Raw genomic sequence first — 15302 nt, forward strand, 5'->3', positions numbered from 1 at the left:
ACAAATGTAAAAAGTGTTTCCCTGAGTCCTGTGAGCCACTCTAGGAAATTCATTGAACCTAAGAAAGGCGTCACAGAAACTTCCCATCTAGAGCCCTTTGATCAGAGGCACAGGTGAAGCGTGCACGTGTGTGTGTGTGTGTGTGTGTGTGTGTGTGTGCAATCTTGTGGGAATGAGCCCCTAACCTTTGAGAGCTGGCTCTATCTCCAGGTAGACAGTGTCAGAATTGAGTTAAATTATAGGAAACCCAGCTGGTGTTGCAGGGAATTGCTTGGTGTGGGTTAAAACCTCCACACATTTGGCGACTAGAAGTGAAGTGTTTTGTGTGCGTAGTAAAGGAAATTCACAGGGAAGAAAGACAAAGTAGGGGAGAATGAGGTTTTCTATAAGCTGGAGGAGGAAGATATTGAATTTTCCTTTACAACTAGACTAACTGAATGCTTCATAATAACATAGTTCTGGTTTAAAAGCATCAACGAATGATATGATTAAAGTCTAGATGTCTGGTTTTCAAAACAGATATCAAAGGAAGAATGATATCAATCTCCTAAAGTTGCCAAATCATAAAAATGTGAAAACTATCTTATACTTGAAGTGATATTGACAAATACTTTTATAGAGTTACATTTTTCAGTTATCTTATATTCATTATCTCCACTGCTCCCCATAATAGCTCATGAGTTAGTTCTGAGATTACAGAAATAAATTACAGATTATTTGCATGTGGAAACCAAGGCTACAATATATTGACATGACTTGTCCATGGTTACACAGTGATAATTGGTAGAACAAACACTAAACTACTCTGGGTTTATGAGAAATTTATTTGACATGTACATAAATGAGCTCAAGTTAAGTTTTTCTTCCATTTTCACAAGCAGGCTTTTTATATCAACCATCTCTCCCCATCTATGTGATCAATCTACAGAGGACAAGCCTATACTATAGAACACTTATTCAGTCAATCACATTTCTAAGAATTTTCTAGAAATCCCCAAATAAGGAGGACATGATGACATTGGCATTATGTTTGCAATGTTGCTCAAGAACACAGCATTCCATGTAAAGTAGAAAGCCAGTTTCCTCCTTCAAGGAAAAAAAGAAGGAAGGGATGAAGTAGAAGAAAGGAAAGGGAAAGAAAGAAAGAAAGAGAGAAAGAAAGAAAGAAAGAAAGAAAGAAAGAAAGAAAGAAAGAAAGAAAGATAGAAAGAAAGAAAGAAAGAAAGGATTTTTTCTTTTTATGAATAAGATTCAAGACATTCAATGGCAACTACAGTCAATCATGCCATAACATGGAGATAAATTTAGCTGAACATTTACTTCACATTTTGCAGATATGTTCCATCTCCATTTTTACTTATTAATATTGGAATAACTTCAGTTTAGTACCGCCTGCTAATTTTATCCTAGTAACATGTATAGCCTCAAAATCATCACCAAAGGTGTTAAGGTAGACCTACAAATCTCAAAATGATTAGAGTATTGCTTAAGTCCATCTGCAGGCCATGATAAAAGTTAGTTTAACTTCATAATTCACCATCTGCTTAAGTAATGGTAGCAAGTAGTGCAATAGTAGATGTGATTATTTTACAATCATCTTAGTTTGGAATGTTTCTTTTCCTATTAAAAGAATAGGTACTATTTTTACACTGTTTCTAATAGTCTAGACTCTTCTTATTTATTTACACACTAGAGGCCCGGTGCATGGATTCGTGCACTGGTGGGGGTGTGGCCTGCAGGGATCAGCCCACTGTGGGAGTGCCACTCATCCTGGTCAGCGGAGTGGCTGTGAACTTGCCCACTGAGCAGCTGTTCTGCTGCAGGACCGCCGCTCATGTTGGTCAGCCAAGTGGCACTCCCACTGTGGGAGTACACTCACCACCAGGGGGCAGCTCCTGCATTGAGTGCCTGCCCCCTGGTGGTCAGTGTGCGTCATAGCAACTGGTCGACCGGTCATTGTGGTTGTTCCGCCATTCTGTTGCTGGGCTCATATATATATATATATATATATATATATATATATATATATATATATACACTAGTAGCCTGGTGCACAAAAATTAGTGCACTGGGGGGGTGTCCCTCAGTTATTAAACATTTATCTGCACAACACTGACCACATTGGTGGTGGTGGTGGTGGTGGTCTTATCAGAATGTGTTATATTATGCAGATGAAAATCTATTTAAACAGATTTGATGTAGATATTTTCAAAGATGGAAGAATTGTCCCTGTCAACTATTTTAGTTGATTCATATCTTCACTAATTGTCATCATTGCAAAGTTTTCAGTCCCCATATGGATTGCTGGATATAATAGGTCATACGCTGTCCCTGTCCTTTGTTACCTTAAGGACTCTAGTTTTCCATTTATATGTTTAAGTAGCAACCTTACCGGCTTAAAAATGTAAGCTTTTAACACTGCTCTCTCTGTTCCGTATCCTTCTGATCAAAAGTGGAGTTGAGTTGCAGTACAGGAGAGAAATTCAGAAGGGGAATATTGAAGTAATGACTGCAGTAGGAGAAGAGGGAACCTATTTCCCTGGCCACAGGCGCTGGCACCCTGGACCACAGGGCTGGCAGCTTCTCCGGGTAGCTGCAGCCTGGGACCTCCGGGCGGGTGGCTTGTCCATCGCCTGGGCTGCAGCCAGCCTGGAATAAAGGTGGGTGGCTTCTTTTTCTGTGCTTCTAGGGATGGCAGTCAGTTATGTGTATATATGCGTGCATGCAAACATAAGCGTGTACATGTGTGTATGTGGAAATCTACTGGGCAAGTCAAAACCATAGAAGAGCTGCCCCCTATCTCTTGAATCTTCCAGAGATATCCCCCACTTTTTTATTCTATCACTACTGGAGAGCCAGTATTTGCAGCCAGCCAGCCAGTGACTCTCTCAGTGTCTATTGCTGACTTCTTCTTTCCCTGTCTGTCTTCCAACCCCTAATCATATTTCCACCTGGATGCATCAATTTTACTCCCATTATGCTGTATAGAGAAGGAGTCAGGATGCTGTATTCCCATGAATAGTACTCAGTAACAAATGAATTGCATTTTAGTTGGGCAATGCCCCTACCCACCCTTCAAATCCCTTCCATCATGCATTTCTGTTTCCCTTTTTGTTTGTTGGATTGTTCTGCTGCTCCTTCTCCTCACCCCACCACCCTTGGATCGCAATGTAAAATTCTTTTACCATGTCAAGAAATTATTAAAAATACAGGTACTTTGAAAAAAAAATACAGGTACTTCTTCGAACACCTGCTGGGGGGGTGGGGGGGGGGCAGGGAAGAGGCAGCTGCTGGCGGCCGCCTCTTCCGTGCCCCGCCCAGCTTCTCCGATCAATGATCACTGGCTGGGGGCTTCTCCCCCAGGGCTGCCTTTGCCCTGCCACCCGGCTCTTGCCTGCCACCTGGGTTTCCGATCACCGTCAGCAGCAGGCAACTTCTTCTGTCCTTCCCCTTTTGCCTCCCATCATTGTGCCTGCCTATGCAAATTAACCGCCATCTTTGTTGGCAGTTAACCGCCATCTTTGTTGGCAGTTAATTTGCATATTGCCCTGATTAGCCAACGGGAAGTGTAGCAAAGGTATGGTCAATTACCATGTTTGTCTATTATTAGATAGGATAGATTAGAGATGTCATTGAATTCACTAGTAAATTCTCTTCAGGTCTCAAGGTCCATATTTTCCAAGTTGAAATGTCTATACATAACCATTTTGTGAACACTTTAGCCCCTTGCCTTTTTAAATCAATAAGCCATATTGAGAACATTTTAATTACCCCCTGAATGTGCACACCTGTTTAGAATTTCCTTATTTTCCTATGGAGAACAAAATTAGCCAACTGGTTTAGTAGTTTGCTTTGCTCCAGTCTCTGAAACTGAGTTTTCTCCTCTAAGACAGAATGGTCTTATTGACTCACTTACAAAGAACTTTTTTTAAAAAAAATCAAAGAGTAAAAGAAAATATCCAGCTCTATTAATAATTATGCAAAGGTTTTAAAGGCTATGTAACTGGCTTGTAAAAATATTTTTATGTTAAGCAAACTCACTAACTTACATTGGAAAAGTGACTTTATAATGATAATCATGCATAAAAAATACAGTGATGATCAAGTTATCTACGTGTGTCTGACTCTCAATGCTCCTTCATGCAAATAATAAAGCCACCACTTTTGTGAACTCCAGGGCAATGCCAATCCATTCAACCTTCTAAGAAGTCAATTGTTTAACTGCCCCACAATTTCAAGACTAATTCTCTGTGAAAAGACTCAAGGGATTCGGCTCACATTAACTCACTCTTGTGTGTTTACACTTTCATTTTTCTCATAGTTTTATTTTCCTGGTGTAATTGACATGTAATAAACGTAGTACATGCTTTAAAAGAAAAGCAGGTGAATAAATACCTCTAAATCCAACTAGAGAAAACCGCCTTTCATCTCAGCCTACTGGTAAAAAAATAGATTAGATCCACATTTTCTGAACTCTCTCTGTCTAAATTGATAAAACTTAGAAGGAATGTGGCATACCCAACCACAGAATATTAGTTCAGGAAAAGGAAAATAAATCTAAAAGAATAACAACCGTCAAGTAAAAACATACATGCACTCTTCAAAAGATAATAGCAAAATGAGAGAAAATAGATGAGATGGTTCCAGTTCTGGGATTCTAAATTGTTCATGATGTCTTACATCCCCAAACATCATGAACAATTTAGCAAATATTTAGGGCATCAGAAAAGTGAAGCCATGATAACCAAGAGAAGACATCACTAAGATTCTTAAACTCAGTTTTCAGAATTTTGGAAACGATTTTCTACCTTCATTTTGGACAAGACTGATTTCCAAAATATAAAGGCTGAAAAAGAATAAGAAACAAGGAACACAAAAGTACTTACAACTGATCGGACGTTATTTTCTTTCACCAGCTTCAGAGATGATTTATAGCAATTTGCAAGGTCTTCCTTGTGGGAACCATTAATATGGCCTCTTGCTATTGGCCCTACGGTATGGATGACATCTGAAAATGCAAAAGGAAGACAAAACAGGGTAAGCAAGGTATTTTTCACTTTTCACTTAAATGGTGCTTTACTTATTTTGGGTATTTGTGTTGGAGCCTGGAGACAAGCAAGCTAGGAAATACTGATGATGTAAATGTAAAAGATTTTAGGTAGCACAACCTCTTAAAGTAGGTAATTTTCCAGGAAGATATTGTGAAAAGGAATCCCCTACCAATAAATTATTCCATCATTATTGGTCATATCCAAGTGAGACAAATTATAATATAAAATGTGAATTATTGGCACCATGGAACAAGATAAAACCTTGGTGGGAAATAAACTAAGAAATAATTGCCTGAAAAATGAGCATTTTGAATTGACCCAGAAAGAACAAATGCTACACATCACTTTACTTGTAAATAAAATAATAGATGCAGGCATTGTACACAATAAAGAAAGGCAAGTTTTGGAAAATATGCCAAGATAATTTATGATCATCAGTAATAGCCCTAAAAGGAGTAATTTGAAAACATCCCTACCAATTATAGAATGCAACCTACCAATTCTCACATACATGAGATTTCCTAGGGATAAAATAGTACCTAGTTTCTATTTTTTTACTATACAGGATAGGGCAAACATAGGTTTACAGTTGTTTGTAAGGGAAATAATACAAAAAATAATAAATAATAATATAAAAACTCTGTGTTTTGCATATGCCCAACTGTAAACCTACTATGGATACACCCTGTATTAAAACTTTCAAAAAGCAATCTATAATTTTCAACCCCTATCTATATTTAAAAACATGAAATCTGATTTTTCTTTTTTGCATATAAAGACAGCCATTTTGGTAGTCTTTTAACATCTACACATACATAAACATATAACATTAGAATCATAATGAAAAAGTACTGTCCTAACATTTAGTCCATAAAGATTATATAAAAAAAAAACACACCCAAAATTTAATCTAAATTATTTGAAAATGCCTTAAAACTCTTGCTTCCCAGTCTTATCAGTTAATCTGGATTATGAGTCCATTTTATTGCTGTAACACCTAGTTAACTTTGATAAAAATAAAAATTCAGTCTATTAGCTTTGGAGTAGTAAAATGAAATGAAATTATTTTCTTTGACTAATCATACCACTGCTTAATTAAAAAAAAAAAAAAAAAAAAGAGAATAAGAACACATTACAAAAAATGAGTAAGTGGAATAGTTTTAAATTTCACATGAAATTTAAATAGTAGAAACTAAATCACGAAGGGAAATATCTTTGTTGATTGAATGCTAAATGTCAAGAGTAACATTTGATGTTTGGGAAAATCCCCAAAATGTTGATTATAACTTTTAACTCTGAAATAGTATTTATATCTTAATCAGATAATATTAAAGGTGACATCTTGTGATTAGAATAAGCAGGAACGTCACCAGTGAGTTCATGCAAATGTTATTTCACAGGCAAACCTGGGTTTAAAGTGAGAATCGCTACAATACAAGGAAAAGATAAAGAGAGACTAGGTTGTATTTATCAGAAAAAATCAACACAAACAAAAAACACCAAAGAAACAAAAGAAAGCACACAGTGGTTTTTTTTTTTTGTAATAATAATAACAAGAGTTGCATATAGAAACAATACAAATCCTATATATAGTATATTTTTATATGAATATTAGAGGCCCGGTGCATGAAATTTGTGCACGAGTGGGGTCCTTAGGCCTGGCCAGCGATCAGGGCCAATCAGGTCCCCTGCCTCCTCGCCTCCCCCAATCCTCCTTCCCTAGCTGCCCATGTCTGCCACCACCCACTCCTGGTTCCCCATCCCAGTCCGGGGCCCGGCCCCTGATCAGGTGATTGGGACCTGCTGGTGGCGGGGAGGGACCAGGAGGTTGGCCAGCAGTCCCCAATGGAGTGATTGGGGTCTGCTGGCAGGGGGGAGGGGCCAACTGCCACTGCTGAGGGCAAGTGGTGGGCCCATCAGGGCCTACTGGCCGGGGAGATGTGCAGGAGGAAGAACTCGGGAGGTTGACCGCCAGCCCCAAGGAGGGAGCCAGCCTTCAGCCCCCCTGGGAATGGGGTCACATTTGCCGCCACCCACCCCTGTTTCCCTGTCCCAGCCCGAGGGTCGGCCCTGATCAGGCAATCAGGGCCTACTGGCCGGGGAAAGGGACCAGGAGGTTGGCTGGCAGGCCCCATCGACGATTAGGGCTTGCAGGCTCGGGGTAGCTCCTGCATTGAGCATGTGCCCCCTGGTGGTCAGTGCACGTCATAGCAACCAGGTGTTCCAGTTGTTCTGTCGTAATGGTTGCTTAGGCTTTTATATATATAGATTTTACTTTAGATTCTATTTTTAAATGAACACTATACTACATGAAGAAGAAAGATGATACTTAGCTTTACTTTATTTTTCCTTTTGTGACTACTTGCTCTTTGTGTCCACCTATCATAATTCTACAGAGCAGCATTTCCCAAAGGAGGTTCAGTAAGATATGAGTGCAAAGGCCAATTGAATTTAAAATCACTGGATGAAATTAAGTCACCCTTAGGCAGAGCCTCTCTGGGCATTTAGTAAGCTTATAGCACATTGTCAGTCTCCACATGGGGACACATAATACTCTGTTCTTCAAATAAACTTGACTACTAAAACCCATGTTTTGCAGAGCACTTCATGGAATTAGATTTCCACAAATTATGCTTTGAAAAATGTTCCAGAGAAATTTTGGCATCCTAATTGCATTGTTATAGGTGAAAGCCATGTTTTTTTTTCAGTCTTTAACCATTGTCGTTGTACATCAAACACTTATTACATAAGAAACAACAGTGTATTACCTTGGCTTCCTTATTTCTGGATGGAGGAGATTAAGGATAAATGCCTCTTATCTGGGGTCATAAAGATGTGTCTACTTGAGCCAAGTAAAACAGGGCTTAGGGGCATGAACAGGGAGAAAAGACAGATTTCAAAAGATCAGGAAATAGTAACATCATAACCCTTTTCCTTGCTTTATTTCCTTAGCCACCATTGTCCACATAACAGAAATGAAATTTATGAAAAACTACTCCTTTCATTTCTTTAGATCGCCATTTAATTTAAAAGTCTGAGAAGACATAGCCAATAAATGAGCTTCCTCAACATCAAAATATAATCTCTATATTTTCTGCTCTATGTTAAATTTACAACATCCAGGATCAAGTAAGTGTTAACCAACACAATGATGTCTCAGATCCACAAAGCTGGAGGTGAATCAGTGTGAGGTTCAGAAGGAAATTTTCTTCATCATTTTAATTGTTCCTAGTACTTGTGAGCAACTCTTCCACACTGAGGAGCTGCTTTATTTTCTGCTATAAAATTCAGCCAGGAGACCTGCCTTCTTTTTTTTTTTTAAAAAAAATATATTTTATTAATTTCAGAGAGGAAAGGAGAAGGAGAGAGGTAGAAACATCAGTGATGAGAAAGAATCATTGATCGGCTGCCTCCTACATGTCCCCCACTGGGGATCAAGCCTGAAACCCAGGTATGTGCCCTGACTGGAAATTGAACAGTGACCTCCTGGTTCATAAGTTCACACCCAACCACAGCCACACCACCTAGGCTGAGTCCTGCCTTCTAATTCCAGCTCCAAGTCCGGCTCATCCAATGGCTCAGATGAAGGCATTATTGTATTGGTCCCTGCCTTGATTTTCTTATCTGCAGAAAAAATCAGCTGCTTAGGTGATGGCCAGAGTCTCTCCTGTGCTATGTTTCATCATTGATATTTGACCTTGTAATGGAGACAGATGGACAGATGGAGTGCACAGTGATGTCTGGGCAGTTGACCGAAACCTTAAATATAGTTAAGTGGCTGGTGAGCTTTGTGAATATAAGGATCCATTTTTTTAAAAATATGTTTTATTGATTTTTTACAGAGAGGAAGGGAGAGGGATAGAGAGTTAGAAACATTGATGAGAGAGAAACATCGATCAGCTGCCTCCTGCACACCTCCTACTGGGGATGTGCCCGCAACCGCAACCAAGGTACATGCCCTTGACCGGAATCAAACCTGGGACCTTTCAGTCCGCAGGCCGACGCTCTATCCACTGAGCCAAACCGGTTAGGGCAGGATCCATTTTTAATACCAGAGATATTATAGACCACTCTTTCCCACCAATAGTTTCAAAGTCCATTGACTGAGAACAAGTTAGAGACAAACAGCTATTATCACTTGAATGATGCTTTGTTTTAATTTATATCTTAGTGTTAACCACAACAGCATTTTCACATACATTTGTAGATCTCATGGTGTAAATATAATAATGTAAACATAAGTGTTTAATTTGATGTCTGGTGCATGCAGAGGCTTAAGAAATAGTAATTATCACCAGCAACAGTAGCAGTATCACAGTATCATCTAAGCAGTGGTTCTCAACCTGTGGGTCGCAACCCCTGAAAATACATCCTGCATATCAGATATTTACATTATGATTCATAACAGTAGCAAAATTACAGTTATGAAGTAGCAACGAAAATAATTTTATGGTTGGGGATCACCACAACATGAGGAACTGTATTAAAGGGTCGCAGCATTAGGAAGGTTGAGAACCACTGAATTATTAAGGCATCTTGAAGACACAGGCAGGAATGACAGAGGAGACTTTTCAATGTTTACTTGTTATATTTTTGTTATCATCTCTGTTCTAGTATGGACAAAACAGTAAACTGTAAGACCTAAGACCTAATTATAAGCCAGAAGTCCCAGATCTGTTCCTAACTAGCTGTGTGATCTTAGGCAAATCGCTCTCCTATTTGCACTTCCATCTTCAAAGCTAAAAGAAGGAATTGAATGAGGGCCTCTAAGATACTTTGCTGCCTTCAAATGCAATTCTTCTTCTGCATGCATTTCAAGAATCGACATATATATTTTAAATAGTATAGTTTATTGTTTTTGAGATAAATAAGTATCAGTCATGGTTCAAGTTTCTCAAACATGCTTATCAATGAAGTGCAAATTGGTCCCATCCCAGAGATAGCATTTTAACCATCTCCATCAAAAGTATAAATAGAGATCTGGCTGTTTTGTCTCAGTGGATAGAGTGTCGGCCTGTGGACTGAAGGGCCCCGGGTTCGATTCCGGTCAAGAGCACATGCCTGGTTTGCGGGCTCCATCCCCAATGGCGGGGGGGGGGGGGGGGGGGGGGCGGTGCATGAGGCAGCCGATCAGTGATTCTCTCTCATCATTGATGTCTCTATCTCTCTTTTTCTCCCTCTCCCTTCCTCTCTGAAACAAATAAAAAAATATATTTTTTAAAAGGTACAAATATAGACTCCAATAGCTTTATTTCTAAGAGTACCCTGTAGACCAAAATGAAGATTATATGGTTTATTCAACCATGTTTCTGGATCTCATATAACATATCCTTACGATGAATAAAGATTGTTAATGTGTTTTTCAAATGTAATCTTATTTATATATATAAAAGCCTAAGCGACCATCCAACCGTCTGGCCATCCGACCGGGAACTATGATGTGTACTGATGGGCAGACACTCTGACTGATAGCTATGATGCACACTGACCACCAAGGGGCAGATGCTCAACACAGGATCTGCTGAGCTGCAGTGACTTGGCAGCTGCCGTTCTCAGGTGACACACCCAGAACCACAGAGGAGGGAGCCTGATTCTGGGGTGCATCACCCAAGAACCACCCTCTCGAAATCCAGAACCCCTCAGGGGATGTTGGAGAGCTAGTTTTAGCCTGATCCCCACAGGCCAGGTGGAGGGACCCCACCGGTGCACGAATCCATACACTGGGCCTCTAATATCACTATACATATTAAAATATTTGTTTTTTAAATATATTTTATTGATTTTTTACAGAAAGAAAGGGAGAGGGATAGAGAGTTAGAAACATCGATGAGAGAGAAACACCAATCAGCTGCCTCCTGCACACTCCCCACTGGAGATGTGCCTGCAACCAAGGTACATGCCCTTGACCAGAATCAAATCTGGGACCCTTGAGTCTGCAGGCCAACTCTCTATCCACTGAGCCAAACTGGTTAGGGCTTAAAATATTCTTAAGTAAAAAATGTATAATCCCAAGGGATTTAACAGAATGACTCCACTAGGTATATTTTTCCTTTATTTTGCTACTCTCAATAATATCTCTCTATAAGATAATTATTTTCAGGTAAAAGAAGAGTTTAAATATTAGACAATAAAGCATTTTTCTCCATATGGCTAGTATCTATCTTTAAAATGTTACTGTAATTTTAATATGCAAACTGGGTTCTACATACCTTATAGTAGAAATGTAGTACGAGGATAGACTTCTTAGGTATCTCAGTAACCAAAGAACTTTGAATAATAGTCAATAATTTTTAGAAATGAAAAGAATAATAGAAAATATTTAATCTATCTTCCCTTATTTAAGGGAGCTAGAGAGGCAGAATAATATGCCTAAAGTCAAAGATCAGTGTGGGAAGACACAAATCATAATGACAATATGGTCATGAATAAACATTTCCCAAGGTGACTACTTATTGAAGGAAATGGCACACATTTGTCTATAAATTTTGGCATGTTTATAATAAATTCCATTACTTTAGCCTTATACTTTGTATCCATGCAGATTCTGGTTTGCTATTATTGTGTGAAATATCACCCCAGAACATAGTGACAATAACAAACTTATTTTTTATGGTTTCTCTGGGTCAGAAATTCTGAAAGGGCTCAGGTTGGGGTCTGGCACAGGGTCACTCATATTGTTGCAGTTAGTCCATGGCTGATAGTGGAAGAGGGGAAGGCTGTTCATCTAAAGGAAGAGGGAAAGCATCTCTCCCTCTTCATGTAGCCTCAGGGACACTCATGTGGGCTAGTTTCAGTTTCCTCACAGGATGGGGCCTCCTCAGAGCAGTCAGACGGCTTACATGAGAGCTCAGGGATCCAAGAGCATGTCCGGAGGAGGAAGCTGTGCCAGCCTTGGGAGCCACACAGTATCACCATCACTATCCCTATCACTTGTGACTGTCACACAATTCCACCCATTTCAAGTGGAGACACAGAGACCCTACCCCTTGATGGGAGGAGTAGAAAATAATTTTTATTTATTTAAATTCTTTATTGTTTAAAGTATTACTTATGTCTCATTTTTCCACCATTGACCACTCCTCAACCATTCCCACCCCTTAGCACATGCCCTCACCCCCCTACTGTCTGTGTCTATGAGTTATGCTTATATGCATGTATATAAGTCCTTTGGTTGATCTCTTACCATCCCCTCCCCTGCCTTCCCTCTGAGCTTGTACAGTCTGTTCCATGCTTCTATGTGGCTGGATCTATTTTTGTTCATCAGTTTATGTTGTTCATTATATTCCACAAATGAGTGAGATCATGTGATATTTATATTTCTCTCACTGGCTTATTTCGCTTGGTTGGCATAATGCTGTCCAGTTTCATCCATGCTATTGCAAATGGTAAGAGTTTGATCAGACCTTAGAGCAGTGGTTCTCAACCTTCTTAATGCCACGACCCTTTAATATAGTTCCTCATGTTGTAGTGACCCCCAATTTCATTGTTACAAATTGAACATAATTAAAGCATAGTGATTAATCACAAGGCGACCCCTGTGAAAGGGTCGTTCGACCCCCAAAGGGATCGCAACCCACAGGTTGAGAAATGCTGCCTTAGAGGGAAGGCAGGGAAGGTGGGGGGAAGGGGGAGAGATCAACCAAAGGACTTATATGCATGCATATAAGCATAACCAATGGACACAGACACTAGGGGGGTGAGGGCATGAGAAGGGCGGTGGGGGGGGGGGGTTGGGGGGGTAAGGACACATATGTTATACTTTAATAAAGAAAAAAATAATATAACACTGTAAAAAAAGAGTTCCTTCTTTTTTACAGCAGCATAGTATTCCATTGTGTAGATGTACCACTGTTTTGTAACCCACTCATCTGCTGATTATTTAGAAATAGGCACTCAGGCTATTTCTAAATCTTAGCTATTGGAAATTGTGCTGCTCTCTGCACATAGGGGTGCATATATCCTTTCTGATTGGTGTTTCTGGTTTCTTGGGATATATTCCTAGAAGTGAGATCACTGGGTCAAATGGGAGTTCCATTTTTAACTTTTTGAGGCAACTCCATACTGTTTTCCACAGTGGCTGCACCAGTCTGCATTCCCACCAGCAGTACACAAGGGTTCCTTTTTCTCCACATCCTCGCCAGCACTTGTCATTTGTTGATTTGTTGATGATAGCCATTCTGACAGGTGTGAAATGGTACCCCATTGTCATTTTGAATTACATCTCTGAGATGATTAGTGACTTTGAGCATGTTTTTATGTCTCTCGGCCTTCTGTATGTCCTCTTTCGAAAAGTGTCTATTTAGGTCCTCTGCTCAATTTTTGATTGGATTGTTTATTTTTCTTTTGTTAAGATGTATGAGTTTCTTACAAATTTTGGAGATTAGAGCCTTATCGGATATAACATTGTCAAATATGTTCTCCCATGCAGTGGGCTTCCTTGTTGTTGTTGTTTTTTTTTTTTAGTTTTTTTTTATGGTTTCTTTTGCTATGCAGAAGCTTTTTATTCTGATGTAGTCCCATTTGTTTATTTTCTCCTTAGTTTCCATTGTCCTGGGAACTGTATCCATAAAGATATTGCTATGACATATGTCTGCTATTTTGCTGTCTATGGTTTCTTCTGAGATTTTTATGGTTTCCCATTTTACACTTAAGTCCTTTATTCATTTCAAATATATTTTTGTGAGTGGTGTAAGTTGGTAGTCTAGTTTCATTTATTGCATGTATCTGTCTAGTTTTCCCAACACCATTTATTGAAGAGACTGTCTTGACTCTAATACCCTAAAGATTTCATTAAAAAAAAAAAAAAACTACTAGACTTAATAAATTAATTTGGCAATGTAGCAAAATACAAAATTAACACCCAGAAATCTATGGCTTTTTTTTGTTGTTGTTGTTGTTTAAAGCATTACATATGTCTCTTTTTTCCTGATTGACCCCTCTCCCTATCCATTCCCCTACCCCAGAGGGCATGCCCCCACTATCCCAGTGTCTATGTCCATTGGTTATGCTAATATGCATGCATACAGGTCCTCTCTAATCCCTCCTTCTCTGCCCCTTGTCTCTGTATCTATTTCTGTTCATCAATTTATGTTGATCATTATATCCCACATATGAGTGAGATCATGTGATATTTATCTTTCTCCGACTGGCTTATTTCACTTAGCATAATGCTCTCCAGTTCCATCTATGCTGTTGCAAATGGTAAAAGTTCCTTCTTTTTTATAACAAGGTAGTATTCCATTGTGCTGGCCCAGTAGTCCCCAACTGCTATCCCCTGCCAGCCCGGTCACCCCCAACTGCCCTTCCCTGCTGGCCTGATCCCCCTAACTACCCTCCCCTGCCAGCCCAGTCACCCCTAACTGCCCTCCCTTGCTGGCCTGATTGCTCACAACTGCCCTCCCCTGACAGCCATCTTGTGGTGGCCATCTTGTGACCACATGGGGGAGGCCATTTTGTGCAAGGGTGTGATGGTCAATTTCTATATTTCCTCTTTATTATATAGGATAATGAACTCATAGAAAGAGAAAAAAAATAATAATCCCATTTACCATTACAAGAAAAAAAAATTAAGCTACCAAGGAATAAACTTAACTAAGGAGGTAAAAGACCTGTACTCAGAAAACTACAGGATGTTAAAAAAAAGAGACGAGGAAGACATAAACAAATGGAAAAACATATTGGGTTCATGGATTGGCAGAATCAACATCATTAAAATGTCCATACTACTCAAAGCAATCTATAGATTCAATGCAATCCCCATTAAAATATCAATGGCATACTTCACCGACCTAGAACAAACTCTCCAAAAATTCATCTGGAATAAAAAATGACCCTGAATAGCCACAGCAATCCTGGAAAGAAGAATAAAGTTGGAGGGATCACAATACCAGATATCAAGCTATATTACAATACCACCTTTCTCAAAACTGGCTGGTACTGGCACAAGAACAGACATAGAGACCAATGGAACAGAATAGAGAACCTAGAAATTGACCCACGCCATTATTCTCAATTAATATTTGACAAAGGAGGCAAGAAAATAAATTTTAAACTGTGGTGTGTGTGGGGTTTTTTTGTTTGTTTTGCTTTGTTTTTTTTCTTAATCCTCACCCGAGAATATTTTTCTATTGATTTTTTAGAGAAATTGGAAGGGATAGGGGGAGACAGAGAAAGAAAAATATCAATGTGAGAGGAACACATTGTTTGGTTGCCTCCCACACACATTGTATGGTTTTCTCCCGCATGGGATCC

General features: G+C 39.3%; 1 protein-coding gene across 3 annotated transcripts in view; it reads right to left on the minus strand.

Moving 5' to 3' along the window:
- The window catches only part of MACROD2 (mono-ADP ribosylhydrolase 2), a 1930060-nt gene that overhangs the window by 776019 nt on the left and 1138739 nt on the right, over positions 1 to 15302 (minus strand). For all 3 annotated transcript variants that reach the window (XM_070421435.1, XM_070421436.1, XM_070421434.1), the window contains exon 6: positions 4887 to 5008. In XM_070421435.1, the coding sequence (XP_070277536.1) occupies positions 4887 to 5008 (122 nt within the window). The remainder of the gene's footprint in view (positions 1 to 4886; positions 5009 to 15302) is intronic.

Source organism: Myotis yumanensis, unplaced genomic scaffold (assembly GCF_028538775.1).
Source record: "Myotis yumanensis isolate MYYU_CA2020_CCGP unplaced genomic scaffold, mMyoYum1.0.hap1 SCAF_7, whole genome shotgun sequence".
NCBI classification, from domain to species: Eukaryota; Metazoa; Chordata; class Mammalia; order Chiroptera; family Vespertilionidae; genus Myotis; species Myotis yumanensis.